The following is a 12,059-nucleotide window of genomic DNA, read 5'->3' as shown; positions in this document are numbered from 1 at the left end:
GAGGCCCTTCCAGGGGAATGGGGTCGCCGCACCGAGGAGACTCGTGGAGCCACATACTGCCTTCCCACGCCAATTCTCCGACCCACTTCCTGCCACTAGGGCGGCGGGGAGGCCTGGGCCGGCCTGGGCCGGCCTGCTGGCATTGCGGAGATCCAGGCCATTTCGTGGATTGGTTCCCGGTCATGGAGGTGGGGACATTGGTCCGGATCCCGGACGACCCGCAGGTTTCCCCCGATCAAGCCGGGTTGTACCAAATAACCGTGAGTATTAAGGGGGCTACCTATTGGCTTTGGTGGATTCAGGTTGTCACCAGACCTCCATCCATCAAAGCCTGATACAATCAGGGGCATTGGATACGGGCCGCATGGTTAAGGTGAGGTGTGTGCACGGGGATATAGTGGAATACCCCATAAAAGCCATAGCCATCAAATTTAGGGGAAAAAAGCATTATGTGGAGGTGGCCGTTAGTTCGCACCTCCGACATCCACTAATTTTGGGAACCAATGGGCCCGCTTTCAAACAATTATTGGGGTGGGAGAATCTGTGCCAGGACCTAGTGGCACTGTTTTAGGGGAACCAAGCGGTTTGGCGAGGCTAACCCTCTCTAGTCGCAATGACATCCCCCTGGAACAGTCCCAAGATGCGACCCTCAAACACGCATTCGAGCCAGTCCGTTCCATCGATGGGCAGGTCCTTCACCCTGATCGTGCACTCTCTTTTCCGTATTTTGCCATTATCAAGGATCGGTTGTATCGAGTGACCCACGACGCTCAAACAAAGGAGGATACAACCCAGTTGTTAGTACCTCGGAGCCGTCGGGAAATGTTATTCCAGACGGCACATTGTAATCCAATGGCAGGGCATTTAGGAGTGACGGCGACACTAAATCGTCTAATGACCCGATTTTTTGGCATTCACGAGAACATGCGCAGGTGGAGTGCGTCGTGTCAGTAATGTCAGTTGGTGAACCCACCAGCCACCCCAAAAGTGCCTTTGCGCCCTCTCCCTTTAGTGCAGGTCCCCTTCGAATGAATTGGCATGGACCTCATCGGGCCATTAGAATGATCGGCACCGAGAGATAAAGTACTCGTATTACTGCCAACCTCCAGCTCTAAGTTATTAGCAAAGTGGCAAGGACCCTTTGAGGTCACACAGCGTTTGGGAGATCTCAATTATGAAGTGATACGAACAGAAAGAGGCGACTCACGGCAAATTTACCACCTCAACCTCCTTAAAAAATGGAGCCTGGAGGAATCAGTGTTGCTGGCGATGGCAGTCAGCGGAGAGGAGGATCTCTTGCCAGAAGCGATTATCAAAGACAAATCCCTCGCCCTGGCCCCGGGAGGGGATCACCTCTTGCCCTCGCAGCTCACTGACATCAGCCGTTTACAATTATAATTTGCAGATGTGTTTTCGCCTCTACCTGGTCGTACCAATCTGAGTCAGCACCATATTGAGATGGGCGTGGTGGTCCACAGCCAGCCATATAGATTACCTGAACACAAGAAAAAAGTGGTTTAGACGGAATTAGAGGCAATGCTGGGGATGGGAGTAATCGAGGAGTCCCACAGCGATTGGGCGAGCCTGATAGTTTTGGTACCTAAAACGGACGGCTCGGTGCGGTTTTGTGTGGACTATCGCAGGGTGAATGCAGAGTCAAAATTTGATGTGTATCCAATGCCGCGGATTGACGAGTTGCTCGATCAGTTAGGTACGGCTCGTTTTTATTCGACATTGGATTTAACTAAGGGATATTGAGAGATCCCCTTATCTCCCATATCCAAAGAAAAAACAGCCTTCACCACGCCGTTTGGATTACACCAATTTGTGATGCTTCCTTTTGGCTTGTTCGGGGCCCCGGCTACGTTTCAGTGATCGAGTTCTGCGGCCCCATGCTGCATATGCCTCCTGGATGATATCATCATCTATAGTGGGGACTGGCAGCGGCATATGGAGCATGTGAGGGCTGTCCTCAGGGCGTTGAGATGGGCGGGGCTAACGGCCAACCCGAAGAAGTGCGCAGTTGGGCGGGTGGAGGTAAGGTATCTGGGCTTCCACTTGGGCCACGGGCAGGTGCGTCCCTAAATTAAAAAGACGGCAGCGATTGCGACCTGCCCCAGGCCCAAGACCAAAAAGGAGGTGAGGCAGTTCCTGAGGCTGGCGGGATATTACAGGAGGTTTATTCCAGGTTATTCGGACCTCACCAGCCCGCTGACTGACCTCACTAAAAAGGAGGTACCAGATACGGTCCAGTGGATGGTGTAGTGCCAACAGGCCTTTACCCGGGTTAAGGCTGCCCTGTGTGGCGGACCGCTCCTACACTCTCCTAACTTTTCTCTCCCCTTTCTGTTGCAGACTGACGCATCGGACAGGGGGCTGGACGTGGTCTTGTCCCAGGAGGTGGAGGGGGAGGACCGCCCGGTGCTGTACATTAGTCAGAAGCTCTCAAAGAGGCAGACTAAGTACAGCACCATAGAGAAGGAGTGCTTGGCCATCAGCTGGGCGGTACTCACCCTTCGTTATTACCTCCTGGGCCGAGAGTTCACCCTCTGTTCGGACCACGCGCCCCTCCAGTAAATCACCCGTTGGTATCTGGCTTTACAGCGGTTTAAGTTCAAGGTGATTCACAGGCCAGGGGCGCAGATGGCTGTGGCCAACTTCCTCTCTAGGAATGGGGGGGGGGGGGGGGGTTGGGGGTGGCTGCAGGCCGAATGGCTCCCCGGCCTGAGTCCCATTGAGGTCTGCAATGGGAGAGAGAGCAAGGAGACAAGCGGTGGTAAGTGGGTCAAGTGGAAAACGTACACTTGGTTCTGATTGCAGTGATTGGCGTGGGGAGGCAGTATTTAAGACAACTGAAAGACGGCGAGAGAAGAGAGAGAACTGAGGACTCGCGGGACCGTGAAGCCAGCGTGGAGAAAGAACTATGAAGTGAATGAAGTACATGCGCGTGTGGCACAAGATCATTTTTGTTTTTGAGTTATTAATAAATTTCCCAAGATCCTCAGTACGCCAACTCCGGTCACCTTCCAAAATGCATAACCAACCAAACCAAAATGCCATAACCAACCAAACCATAACCAAAATGCAGCAGCTAGAGTTCTTACTAGAACCTGGAATAATGACCATATTAGCTAGGTTCTGTCAACCTTGCACTGGCTACCTGTTAAACATCGTATAGATTTTAAAGTCTTGCTTATTACTTATAAAGCCCTGAATGGTTTAGTACCTCAGTATTTGGACGAGCTCTTATTGCACTATAGTCATCCATGTCCGCTGTGTTCTCAAAACTCTGGCAATTTGACGATTTTTAGGCTGCATTAATTAGGTAAACCAGAACCGGGAACACTTCCCATAACATGCTGTCTGGTTAAAGGCTGCTGCTGCTGCGGGGGTGTGGGGGCAGCTGCAGAGGGGCACCCATGGCTACAAGCAGACGCAGGGGCTGCAGCCGGTTTGCAAGCAGCAGGTTTACTCTGGCACAGGATGTGTTTGATTCCCTCTGTCTGCTTCTGTGTCACCAAGAACTGCCAGGTGAAGCTGCCGACATTGTCATCAAAAAGTCTGAGACACAGGAGCATTCAGGAACTGCACTTTATCATGCTCCATCATGTCGTCCAAACACAGCCAGAGATGCGCTCCTGGACCACGAACGTGGACATTGCACGACCCAGGGACTGTGAGGTCACTTTCACTTTCACTTTCGAGGTCCGTCGCAGCATGCAGTTCATGTCGGACTGCCTGGTCATGACCACCCACATGCAGGTGTAACACCTCCTTTTCTTTTACAGATGTAACACTGAGGGGGTTCAACAGAAATTTTAATAGTACTGAAAAGTAACACCACTTCATTAGACAAATATTCTTTCTTTTCCTTTTTCTTTATTCCCACCAGTGTATATATTTAATTACCACCAAAATAAACAATAGAGCAGTCTTTGTCTCATATTCATTTGTCTCATGTTCATATTCGTTATCAAATATAAAGAAAACTTAAGTCAAATGAATCAAGTCCAGTCTTTCGGTGAGATGAGATGATGATGATGATGAATCCACAAGGCTATTTGAGTGCGACGCAATGTTATAATCCCTAATCCAGTGAGTGAAGTGTCAGTGTAGAGTCAATGTGTGCAGTTGAAGGCCACGCGTCGTAGCCTCGCTACGCTATGGATGGCAATCCACAACTTCAAAACTATGCTTACACACAAACACAGTAAAGCAAATGCCAAGAGCAGGGAGGACCAATGGTAGTCAACTGATACAGATACTGCAAAGAAAGTCCTTTGTTTGAGCATAAACTCTAAAAGTTCTCAAATTATGACGTCCAACGAGTAAGCAGGTAGCAGCAGTTCCACCATGAGGTTTCCCTCTACCAAACTTGCTCTCTAACTAACAGGCTGATATCCTGTAACAATTACTCACTAGTGCCCTCAAGCGGCTCCTAATGGTATTACAGCTTGTCAAATCTTAAGACAATAGACAAGGAAAATACAATATAAAACCCAAGTAACACTTAGCCTGTTACATACCCCTCCCTGTGGTCTAAAAATTTGACCCAGGACAAATTTTTAAATTCTGGGTATGATACGTATCTACTGGCGTAGGATCAGACAACATGGTTACCTTGTAATTTACTGAACCCAACTTTTTCATAATCTTAGCCCGGCCTTTCCATTTTGGTGAAATCTTAGCCATAAAAGCATCATCTGCACGAGAGAGAGGATGTGTTCGCACCCAAACCAAATCACCCTCACTGAAGTTTTGAACTCTTCTCTTGAGCTCATAGTACTTTCTTTGTTTAGATTGCGCCCTCTCTACGTTCTCTCTTACTGACTCGTACAGACATTTTTGACGTTCTAGAGTACTGTCAGCTGGTTGGTCTGGATCTGGTGGATTCTGTAAGGCTCTCTGCAGAGGACCTTTCAGCTGTCGTCCTAGTGCTATCTCAGCAGGTGAATACCCTGTACTTTCATGCCAAGGAGTATTTAGTGCAAATCTGAACTCACATAACCACTGATCCCAGGTACGATGGTTTTGTTCGACGTACGTGGCAATCATGGTTTTTAAATTCCGATTGACCCGTTCAGTGAGGTTCGACTAAGGATGGTGTGCTATGGGTACACTTTGTAGTCCGCCTGCAGGTTTTAAGTTTGTGGGCTTATGCAGTTAACATTTCTCACACTTTTTGCAGTGCTGCCATACATCAGTACGTTTCGATGGTCAATAAGCAAATTCTAACAGTCGCATGAGAGTTTTAAATTTACCTAAGTGACCACTCAGGGGGCTGTCATGTGTGTAAGTTAAAATTATTTCCTTTAATTTTGCAGGGACAACAATTTGACATTTTTGGCCTCCTTTGGAGTCTGGAACACTCCTAAATAAAACCTCATTTTTAACAATGTAGTGCGTTCTCTTGAGATCTGTGGTTTTCTGGCTCTTGGCTTTAACCATTATCTCTTGGCACTCTGGGTCTTTTTTCTGTTCATCAGCAATTTGTGACAAGTCCAATGGCAGATCACAAGTGACAGAAGTAGAACCACGCTTAGTTGGGGTGTGCAACAACACTGCTGGTGTGCTTCATCCGCATCCCTCCTGGATAATGCATCTGGCACTACATTACATTGTCCCTTTCGATACCTTACAATAAAGTGATATCCTTGTAGTCTGAATGTCCATCTTTCCAGTCTGGATGAGGGTTTTGGATGCTGGAAAAGGCATTCCAGGCATTCCTTTTCTGACAACGAATAGGATTTCTCAGCCCCTCTGAGCAAACTGGATGAATATGCAATTACTCTCTCTTGTCCATCCACTTCCTGTGTCAATACTGCTCCTAAACCCACATCACTTGCATCGGTCTGTACTTTAAAAGCAGAATCAAAGTTAGGTGTAATTAAAACAGGTGCTCTGGTGAGTTCATCTTTGATGAGGTCAAATGACCGTTGACACTCGTCTGTCCACTTCCATTTCACTTCTTTCCTCTTCAACGCATGTAAGGGTGCCTTTTTAGTCGAGAAGTCGGAAATAAACCGATGGCACCAAACTGCAAGGCCTAGAAATCATTGTACCTGTTTTAAGGACTTGGGAGTTGGGAAGGTTCTGATTGCATCCACCTTGTCTGAATTCACCTTGACTCCGTCCGCTGTTATGGTATGGCCTAAGTAGTCAAGTGAAGAACAGATGAACTAACACTTCTTGAGGTTAAGAGAGAGTCCGGCCTTGTGCAGACTAAGAAACACTTGTTTGAGATGGTGAAGGTGTGTTTGGATGTCTGGGGAGTACACAATAATGTCATCGATGCAAACCATGCAACATTTGTTCTTATGCTCTCTGAGAACTTGTTCCATCAGCCGTTGGAAAGATGCTGCAGCGTTTTTAAGGCCAAAGGGAAGGCACAAGAATTCATATAGCCCTGAAGCAGTAATGAAAGCTGTTTTTTCTATACTTGCAGAATCCATTTCAACTTGCTAGTATCCAGTCTTTAAGTCCAACGTGCTGAACACCTTGGCTCCTTGGAGAGAATAAAGAACATCCGTGATCTGAGGCATCGGATACGCATCGAGATGAGTTTTTGCATTAAGCCCACGGTAATCAACTCATAGCCGGGATCCTCCATCTTTTTTATCTACGACCACCACAGGTGAAGCCCACGGAGACGTAGAAGGTTTAATGATTTTTAGCTGAAGCAACTCCTTAATCTGTTCTTCATTAAAATAATTTTTCGTTCTAGAAACTCTGTATGGTCTCAATCTTAAAGGAAGTTCATCAGTTGTTTTGATCTCGTGTTTAATAAAGTTTGTACGACCTAGCTTATGGGTACATACTGAAGGCCAATCAAACATGAGAGCTTTCAATTGGTTCTTTACCTTGGCTGAACAATGCGAGTTCTCCGCTGCTTGGTCAATCAGCTTTACCTTCTCCTCATCGTGAATAATTCCATCTTCTCCCTGTGCAGCATAGAATTGGACAGCAGCATTTTCATGCATTTTGTTAAAACACATAGGGTGACTGGAGTTAGCATCAGGCAAGTATATACGTGAAACGTTAAAATCGATAGTTAGTTTGGCTTCTTTGAGGAAATCCGATCCCAAGATGACAGGAACAGCCAAGTTTTCATCGTCCATCACATAAAATGTGACCTCATGTTTCACTCCGTATACTTTGCATCCCCAGAGTACTTTACCCTGAGTTTTCTGACGGCCATTAGCGAGCATGAACGTTTGAGCACTTCTGGTTAATTGCTCATCCTTCGTCCTCAATCTCTGCCATACTTTTTGCTGCAACATGAAAAGGTGCTTCCTGTATCAATTACAGCATTGAAGTACGAGTGATTTAAAATTATAGGAGCTTGCAATACATTGTTACATTGAGAGCTAAAAGTGGGATCAATAAGCATGAGGCGACTCTGTTGACCTTTCTCACCGGAAGATTTCTTCTTCTGCTCCTCATCTTTTCCTTGACTCCATCTTCTTTTGCCCTCTGCCCAGTCCTTCTCTATTTGCATGCCAATATGAACCAGATCATCAATTGTTTTTACTGTTCCCCTCAACAGTGAAGCCAAGCGAGGACAGCAGTTTCTCAATGTCGCTTGCACTAGCTCATTTTCAGCCATTCTAGGGTTAATCTTTAATGACAACGCTCTGTAGTAAAAAGCAAAGTTTCTTATACTTTCGTTAACTCTTTGGCGAAAATTTCCAATTTCTGAGCAGCAACTTCATTGTGATCTTCATTCAAAAATGAAAAAAGGAACTTATCTTTGAATGAGAACCAATCTCTAATATTTTGCTTCTCTGCTCTCCACCAGCTCTCAGTGGTACCCTTCAGGCTCACAGATAATGCTGCTAGCAATTCGTCATGATGCAGGGGTCTCAATTCATTGTACTCTTCAAAACTATCGATGAAATCAATGGGGTCCTCTGAATCACGATTACTAAAAGTAGGCAATTCAAGTTTAACAGTGGGGAGGGGAGATGATGAAAAGAGGTAAGTTACTTGCTTAGTGGAGTCTTGTGGAACTGAAGCAATTTTGGATGGTGTTTGAGACATCTTATGAGAAGCAGCAGTGCTGGAATGCACAGGAGTGGGTATGATGGGTTTAATAGCTTTGAATTGTTGCTCTAGTTGTCTATCTCTACGCTTTAAACAATCCACAATGCTTTTACTCAATTCATCAACCTTGAAATAACATTGCTGTTTAACACGATCCAGCTCTCTCTGTAAACAGTAGTTAATCCTATCTTCACATGCTTTTAACTTTTTGCTCATGGTTTCTGTGGTGACAAGTTCACTGACTCTGTGCTCAAGATCAACAAGGTGCTCTTCGATACTACACATACGTTGGTCATTTCCATCATTGCCAAATTGAAGTTCATCTTCATCAAACTCAAGTGGTGGAGGGGGTAACGGTAAGTCGTCAGGAGTAACAATACGCTCTGATCTCTGCTCAGGGAACACATCTCTCTCTTCCTCCTCTGAATCTAAATATAACTCACTAATAGTATCTATGAGTTTCGTTACAGGGTCTCTACGATGAACGAAGGCTTCATCTGAATAATCAACAATGCTCTCTCTTCCATGGCAGATACTGGTGTATTATATTTGCTTATGAAGTGTATTCAGTACAATCAAAATTTATATTTTTAATATAAGGGACTCCTAAATAAAGTTCAAAAACGTCCCACGTCGGGCGCCATTCTTTAACACTGATTGGGTTCAACAGAAATTTCAATAGTACTGAAAAGTAACACCACTTCATTAGACAAATATTCTTTCTTTTCCTTTTTCTTTATTCCCACCAGTGTATATATTTAATTACCACCAAAATAAACAATAGAGCAGTCTTTGTCTCTGTTCATATTCGTTATCAAATATAAAGAAAACGAATCAAGTCCAGTCTTTCGGTGAGATGAGATGATGATGATGATGATGAATCCACAAGGTTATTTGAGTGCGACGCAATGTTATAATCCCTAATCCAGTGAGTGAAGTGTCAGTGTAGAGTCAATGTGTGCAGTTGAAGGCCACGCGTCGTAGCCTTGCTACGCTATGGATGGTAATCCACAACTTACACACAAACACAGTAAAGCAAACACCAAGAGCAGGAATGACCAATGGTAGTCAACTGAAATATAAGATTCTGCAAAGAAAGTCCTTTGTTTGAGCATAAACTCTAAAAGTTCTCAAATTATGACTTCCAACGAGTAAGCAAGTAGCACTAGTTCCACCATGAGGTTTCCCTCTACCAAACGAACTCACTTGCTCTCTGACAACCAGGCTGATATCCTGTAAAAATTACTCACTTGCCCTCAAGCGGCTCCTAGTGGTATTACAGCTTGTCAAATCTTAAGGCAATAGACAAGGAAAATACAATATAAAACCCAAGTAACAATTAGCCTGTTACACAGGTCTTTCAGAGCTTTGGCATGATGGACCTGCAGTAACACCATTGGGTGGAGGGCAGAAGTTGGATGTTGGACACAGATCCATAGCCACCAACTGCTCCACAGAGGGAATGCCCGTGTACCCCAAAGCAGATCAGCCATTTAGGATGGTCAGAGGGCAGCATTCCACGATCCTGTAAGCTCCTCATGCACATCCAGGAAGAACGGTACCAGAGGGGGGCACTGAGAACCAGCTCTACCACCACCAAGTAAACCACTGGTCCAGCCTCAAAGGATTGTGATGCAGTGGAGGATTCCACATGAGCCTGACATTCTCAGTGGCTCAGGAAAACATAGCCTTCATCTCTGGGTCTGGCTCGGAAGGGGGTACTGCAGCCTGGTAGTCATCCCTGAAGAGGAGCAATCACCTTCCGATGCAGCGATCGACATCCAGTCTTGAGAGGCTGAGCCAAAGGAAATAGCCGGCTCCCTCCACACTGTAGAGGGGCCAACATGTCCCTCCAGCACCTCCACCAGTTGCGGAGTGCTTGAGGGGTGACAAACTGCCTCTAGGGAAGCCGTCACCTTGATCTTCAAATCACCTTTGACTCCGCTAGAAACTGCGCTGCCCCAATTGCCGGGATGAACACTAGATAATGGCAGAGGTACCCTGCTGTGATTGACGTAGTGGAGTCTTTCATGCTACTCCAAGATGGGCATGTCCCCACAAATGGAACATGACACATAAGACAGCTATCATGACAACCCCAAGGCACGAGATAGCGACCACACCCAGAAACACATGGGTGATGAGCCTTTTTTTAAAAGATGCTCCTGGTGTGGCTGTCTGGATGAGGATGATCTTTTTTACTCTCCACCATGTGACTGTGACCATAGCTATGTCGTAATGCCTGCACTCGCTTTTCTCTCTGCAACACGAAGTAGAGAGCAATAGTGATGCACTACCACTCGGCTCCGAATCGAAAGGATGAATGAATGTGGTGCAACTGCTGCCTCACACTGTGATCAGTGGCAGCTTGATGCAATGATCGCATACAAATGTGCATTGGCTTGCTTAGTTTACACTCAAATTGGATTGGTCTCTCTGGCGAGATCCCAATTTGTGATGTCAAGAGTGACCATCTTAAAAGGAACTTATTATTGCCCCTACACCTGTGTAGTAAGAAAATGTTTGAATATTGTGAATTTTAAGGAAACATTTTCATAGAATATCTCACTGTTTTGATGTGGGTGAAGGAGAGCATGGTGGGATGATGAAGAAAAAGCTCTGTATCCATGGAATCTTCTCCGTTATTGTATACCTCCACTGAGAGATTCACTGGGTAACCAGGAGTACTCACCACAGTATCACTGGTGCACAGATAAAAGATACAGAGTCAGGTTACATATTTTTGCCAAAGTATAGATGTATAGTTCTGGCCATTGTATTTATCACACATGACATATAAATAATGACATTTATTGGCAAACTATTTGTATTTTATCAGTATTGGCCCTATGTGGCCATATGTCCATATTTATATATTGGTCTCTTGAAGGTATCTATAACAAAAGTGAAATGTAATTGTTGTCTAACCTCGTAAAAAAGAGAGACACATTTAAATCCGATATACACACATGATCTTCCCCACACACTTTCTCCAGAACAACCTGAAAAACACAAACCTATTCACTAATAAGGTAAAACAGTATACCATTATGGTAAGATGGGGAAAGATGCCCAACTTATGTAAACATTTAGATGATGATGCATTATAGGAAATAAATAGAAACATTTGGAAATGTATTTGTTATAGCACAAATGTAAAGTATAAAAAATGATGGCTTAAGATGCTTTGATAGAACTTGCTTTGATAAAAAAAAAATACAATATAATATCACTATTTTCCACAGACAAAAAAAAAAAAAAAAATAAGATCAATTTACATCAAAACTGTTTTGACTGACTAAATTCACAAATGTTGATTTTCAGATAAAATGACAAAATTAAAAATAGTATAGTCATTCATCAAAAGTGCTGAGATGAGATTCTGAGACGTCTATGGTCAAGAGAAAAAAATAAGGCATGGGTTGGGGGTGGTGTTACATCCCACACACCATTTCTTTAAATACAGGCCAGCAGTCAGGGCTTAGCACTGGCCTTAAGCCTCCTGTTCCTGGAATAACTTCTGTTTTTACTTTCATCTTCCCAGAGAGAGGAACTTCATGGTAGTCTGAAATACACTCCTGTTGTGAACACACAACATATACACAAAAAAAAAAATATAGTTTTTTCCACAATGCATAACACACTGTTCTGTATTTATTTATTTATATATATATATATATATATATTTTACATTAAAAACCCCTTACTTATATGAATTTTTTTATGTCTTTTGATGCAAGATTTTGTGACATACAATCATATTTTGTTTCTGTTTCACACTGACCGGGATACTGATGTATAGAGTAGTGCAGACAGGAGATATGCTGCTCAGGTTGCCATTTATGGTCCAGAGAAATGAGGCTGATCTGGGACCAAATAACAGCCGAGGTGCTCTGGCCTGAGGGTCCAGCTTTAGCTCCAGAGCCACTGACACCACAGAACCAAAAGGACCTAAATCAATCATATTTATATATACTGTCAAAAAAATAAAATAGAGGTATACAGTACATACAGAA

The 12,059-nt window shown here is 44.4% G+C and overlaps 1 protein-coding gene across 3 annotated transcripts in view; it reads right to left on the bottom strand.

Moving 5' to 3' along the window:
- The window catches only part of LOC132133162 (integrin alpha-X-like), a 122,166-nt gene that overhangs the window by 18,078 nt on the left and 92,029 nt on the right, over positions 1-12,059 (bottom strand). For all 3 annotated transcript variants that reach the window (XM_059545913.1, XM_059545905.1, XM_059545921.1), the window contains exons 17-20: positions 11,828-11,994; positions 11,493-11,621; positions 10,972-11,045; positions 10,613-10,745 (exon numbers count right to left, since the gene is read on the bottom strand). In XM_059545913.1, the coding sequence (XP_059401896.1) occupies positions 10,613-10,745; positions 10,972-11,045; positions 11,493-11,621; positions 11,828-11,994 (503 nt within the window). The remainder of the gene's footprint in view (positions 1-10,612; positions 10,746-10,971; positions 11,046-11,492; positions 11,622-11,827; positions 11,995-12,059) is intronic.

This window comes from Carassius carassius, chromosome 4 (genome assembly GCF_963082965.1).
Source record: "Carassius carassius chromosome 4, fCarCar2.1, whole genome shotgun sequence".
Classification (NCBI taxonomy): domain Eukaryota; kingdom Metazoa; phylum Chordata; class Actinopteri; order Cypriniformes; family Cyprinidae; genus Carassius; species Carassius carassius.
Note: the sequence above shows the minus strand (reverse complement) of the source record. Positions and strands in the feature narration are given on the sequence as shown.